Source organism: Octopus bimaculoides, chromosome 12 (genome assembly GCF_046866305.1).
Source record: "Octopus bimaculoides isolate indiv1 chromosome 12, ASM4686630v1, whole genome shotgun sequence".
Lineage (NCBI taxonomy): Eukaryota > Metazoa > Mollusca > Cephalopoda > Octopoda > Octopodidae > Octopus > Octopus bimaculoides.
This window is the reverse complement of record NC_142939.1, coordinates 49,833,727-49,838,726: the sequence shown is the minus strand read 5'-3', so window position 1 is coordinate 49,838,726 and position 5,000 is coordinate 49,833,727. Positions and strand designations below refer to the sequence as shown.

At 35.9% G+C, this 5,000-nt stretch overlaps 1 protein-coding gene across 1 annotated transcript in view; it reads left to right on the top strand.

Annotated features, from left to right (window-relative positions):
* Window positions 1-5,000, top strand: part of LOC106875368 (neuronal acetylcholine receptor subunit alpha-10) — a 93,358-nt gene that overhangs the window by 12,838 nt on the left and 75,520 nt on the right. Inside the window, exons 2-3 of the mRNA XM_014923462.3 lie at window positions 1,173-1,294; window positions 4,562-4,695. Coding sequence (XP_014778948.1) covers window positions 1,195-1,294; window positions 4,562-4,695 — 234 coding nt within the window. The 5' untranslated portion in view covers window positions 1,173-1,194. The remainder of the gene's footprint in view (window positions 1-1,172; window positions 1,295-4,561; window positions 4,696-5,000) is intronic.

Sequence of the window (5,000 nt, the reverse complement as noted above, 5' to 3'; positions counted from 1 at the left end):
ATATAAAGGTTCTCATTTTCTTTGTCTCGGTGTAGCAGTAGAAGATAGTATTTATCGGAAGTTATAGGATTATTGTAGTTTGTGTTAGTGGTTTATATGGTTGTGATAATAGTATTAGCGGTCACGATAGTTCATATTGGGGTAATAATAGTATTCGTGTTAATAATAGTAGTTTGTATTGGTAGGTATAGTAGTTAGTGATAGTGGTTATAATTCTTAGTATTAGTGGTAATATTGAGGGCGCTGGTCTGTTGGTTAGGGTATTGCACTCGCGATCGAAAGATCCTGAGTTCGGTTCTCGGACTGGGCCGTGCGTTGTGTTTTTGAGCAAAACATTTCATTTCGTGTTGCTTTGCAATCACTTCGACGTCTGACGTGTAGAACTGGCATTCTGTTCTAGTTGATCCGATCAACGGAACAGCATGCTCCTGAATTTAACATGCAAGTGGCTGTGCACTCCACAGACATACGTGCCCTTAACGTAGTTCTCAGCAAGACATAGAAAATGATAAGGCTAGCCATTTGAAATACAAGAACAACTCATTTTTGCCGGCTGAGTAGACTGGAATACCGTAAAATAAAGTGTTTTGCTCAAGGACACAACACGCCACCGGATATCGAACTCATGATCTTACGATTGTGGGCCGAATACCCTAACCACTAAGCCACGCGCCTTCACGACGCGTAGGTCACCAAGCATTTGTATAGGTAATTCGATTTGCTGGAGTGAGTGAGCAAAAGTACAATACAAACGTTTGATCCCTGTAAGCAATTCATCTGATCATGCTGTTCAGCAACAAAGTGCTGAACACTAATCAATCATATACGACAGGAGAGTCTCTGATTAATGGGAATAGGAGTTAGTGTAGTAGTTAGTATTTAAAAAGTTATAGAATTGCTGAAGAATTTGGCGGTCAGGCGGTTTAGCTTAAATGGTAAAGTATTCCAACCGGATATTGGCGGGATGTGAGTTCGATCCTCATAGCTGGCTGCCGACAAATTTTTCTGCTTTTAAAAAGAAAAAAAAAAAAGGATTTTATCCTTTATATCTATACTGTTCAGTATTTATACGTTGAATAAAATTTATCTTTATACTTATAGTAATTAGTATCGGCGGATGTAATAGTTAATTTTGGTGGCTATGATATGATTGTAACAAATATATATTTCAGAGGAAGCAGTACTAGTAGCAAGATGGCGATCACGACGACTACGATGATGATAACGATGAAGCAGAAATACTCATGTATCTTAATGCTATTGACCATTTTCCCTACGATGATTCTTGCTGGAGGTAAGTTTCTGGTATAATGTGATATAGTACATACCAAAACACGCACGCACACACACAACACACACAAAGATATATATGTATATATACACACATATATATATATATGCGTATATATATATACTTTATTTAAAAGCAGCAGAAATATAACAAAAAACTGTTACTCGGGGTTTCACGTTCTCGTTCATCGGACAGTTTTGTTAGAAATGGGAAAGAAATGACGATGCGTATTACTCTACCTCTGGTATTTGAGTACTCTTTTTTTCACCTTGTTTCACATTTATGTGCTTACTCCGCTATATATATATATATATATATATATATATATATATATATATATATATATATATATATATATATGTCTAAAAACAATTGCAGCGTGGAAGATGTTTATAAGCCATTTAAGAAACACACAAAAACCGTTAGATTCACTTCAACATTTAAATTTAATTTGTCAAAATATTTTCGTCGCTTTGAGACCGAGACCTGTTCACTGACAAAATTCCGTGCTGCATATATATATATATATATATATATATATATATATATATATATATATATATATACCAGAATAAGCATATAAATGCGAAACAAGGTGGAAAAAAATAGTACTCGAATACCAGAGGTAGAGTAATATGCTATATTAAAAAGCAGCAAAAATATCACAAAAACTGTTACTCAGAGTTTCATGTTCCCATTCGTCGGACAGTTTTGTTTAGAATGGACCAAGATAAAGTTATATGCAGGAACACAATTACTTCGATATATACACATTTGAAAATGGTTTTCTTTCATTGGTCTTTCCAACTAACGGTCTTTTCAATAACCACCTGCATGAAATAACAAAATGCGGTTTAAAATCATATTATTATAAATATCGAAGAAAACCTTAAATCAAAAATAGCTTATGAAGAAGGAAAAGAGGCCTGAATACCCAGGGTATATAAGTAGCTGCTTTTTAATAAAGTATATATATATATATAAAGTTAATAAAAGAAAATGGAGAAGATAAAATATAATAGATGCTTGGTTCATTTTATTTGTGTCACAATGGAAAAGTAATGCCAAGAAAAAGAGATACGGATAAAAATAAGTATAAAAGGAACCGGATCAACAAAACAATAAAAAAAAAAATTAATTTTGTAAGTTATGAAACTGTTTATAAAATGGAGGAAATTTCAATATATTTGATAAAGCCAGTTGGCATCTGGATTGTTATTAACAATCCCTTACGGGGAAATTGCATCCTCACATTGTGAGTGCACACACACACACACACACACACACACACACACACACACACACACACACACACACACACACACACACACACACACACAACACACAACACACACACACATACACACACACAAGATATAATTCATATATGTGCATGCGTACGTATATAAATATACATTTATATGTATACAAACGCACACACATACATATATTTATACATAGCATCAGGTGCATCTTTTCTTTGAAAAAATTTATATTAAATTGTTTGACTGTGTTCGAGTTTAGTCTTTCTAATTAATGTTTTTTCATATTTCGTCATTAACCCTTTACGTGTCGTCTGGAGCAATGGAATTGCTAATTTCATTAACGATTTGAAAACCATCTTGTTCTCATCTTCTGAACGAAGTAGTGATAATGGTATTGCTGTTGCTGTGCTCTTCTTGTAGGCAACAAAGGATCATAGGAATGATACTCCAACTTATACAAATCATCATTGCCAGATTCTAAAAGAAAAAAAAAATGTTTAATTGAAATTTCCCAGCAACTACTTTTATATCATTTTTTCATTCTTTCATTTTACTGATTTCAGTCAATGGACTGGTATGCGTTGTGGCTGTTGTATCTGCGTAGATGAATTTGTTCCTATATTGTTTAAGATGTTAGTCTACTAACGTGTTTAAATGTCTGTTGCTGATTAGTATTAGTCCAAGTTTAATGATCTTCCTTATTTAGCTCGCTTTGCTATTCTATATCTATTGAAATACACTGCTTTATTTTTCGTCTTTCAATGAAGTTAGAAAATAATGAAGTATTTAGCAAAATAATTCTCATTATTAACTCAGAATTCGGCACCTCATGTTTGTTTATTGTTAAAAAAAACAAAAACAAAACAAGAAAGCGACAAAAACTTGCAGAAAGGTATGAGTTGCGCAAGAAAAGGATGCCGTTACGGAACGTATGTGCTAGGAGTGGCTTTTCAAGATATCGACCAAGGAAAGTTTTCCGTTTAAGATGCACCTCGCTCCGGATGGTCAACTGAGATTTACAGTGACAAGATGAAGGAGCTGGTCGATATCAATCCTCGTTATACAACCAGGATGGTCGCAGCTATTCTTTTAATATCTAAATGGAGAGTTGAAAACCATCTGTGTCGACTTGGTTATGTTAGCAGGATCGATGTTTTGGGTTCCATATGAATTGAATGAGGCTAGCCTCACCCCACGGATTTCCATTTGAGCTTTGTTGCAGAAATGTGAAGTAAATCATACTTTTGCCAAGAGAAGGGCGACAAGGGACGAAAAAAATGGATAGTCTTTTAAAATATGAAGCGTAAACGATCGCAGGGGAAGAGCAGTGGACCACTACAAACAACCTCCAAAGTAGGTATTCATCCGAAGAAAGTTATGCTTTCAATTTGGTGGGATTTGAAAGATGTTGTCTTTTACGAGCTGCTTCCTACGGACAGGACCATCAGTTCGGATGTGTACTGCGACCAGCTGGACAAATTAAACCCAGCGATCCACCAGAAGTGTCCAGCACTTGCTAATCCTAAGGGCATTGTTTATCATCTCAAGAATACCTGAATGCACACTTCTTTGGAGACACGGCAGAAGTTACTGGAACCTGGCTGGGAAGTTTTGTCACACCCACCATACTCAATTGATTTTGTACTTTCAGATTTCCACTTGTTTTGGTCTTTTAAAAATTCATTGAATGGACTAGACATTCAACTTTGAAGAGGATGTAAAAATTCACCTGGAAGAGCTCTACACCATTAAAGACACGAAATGCTTTGAGCAGAGAATAATGGATCTGCTAGCAAGATGGCCGAAGACACTGGAATGAAACTGTAACCAAATTAAATAGATCACTTTTGTTTAAAACTTGTCTTATTTTCGCTTTAAAAACCGAACGGACTTTTTGGCCAACCCAACAAGTCTGTGTGTCTGTCTGCCTGGCTATGTGTGTGTGTGTATGTCTGTCTGTATACATGCATTTTTTTTAATAGTCGAACTTCTTTGCGTTCCACAGAAAACAACGATTACTTGGCATTGAAAAACTTCATATTTGCAAACTATTCCAGTAAAGTTCGACCAAACTGTGAAGCCAATAATGGATCCATCAAAGTTTTTGTTGACATCGGACTCCGCCAGATTTTGGAACTGGTATGTCTCATTCCTCTCTCTCTTTCTCTCTCTCTCTGCCTCTCTCTCTCTCTCTCTGCCTCTCTCTCTCTCTCTGTGCCTCTCTCTCTCTCTCTCTCTCTCTCTCTCTCTCTCTCTCTCTCTGTGCCTCTCTCGACCCCTCTACCCTTCTTCCACCCATTCTTTCTGTACCATCATTGGCCAAGATTGCTCCATTAATCAGCCTTATTTTCGTTTTTGTTTGTTTCTCATTAAAAAAATAGATTTTTTTTCTAAACTCCTGCTCTGTTACCCCACCGTCCACCCATTTACCATCCAATTAATCT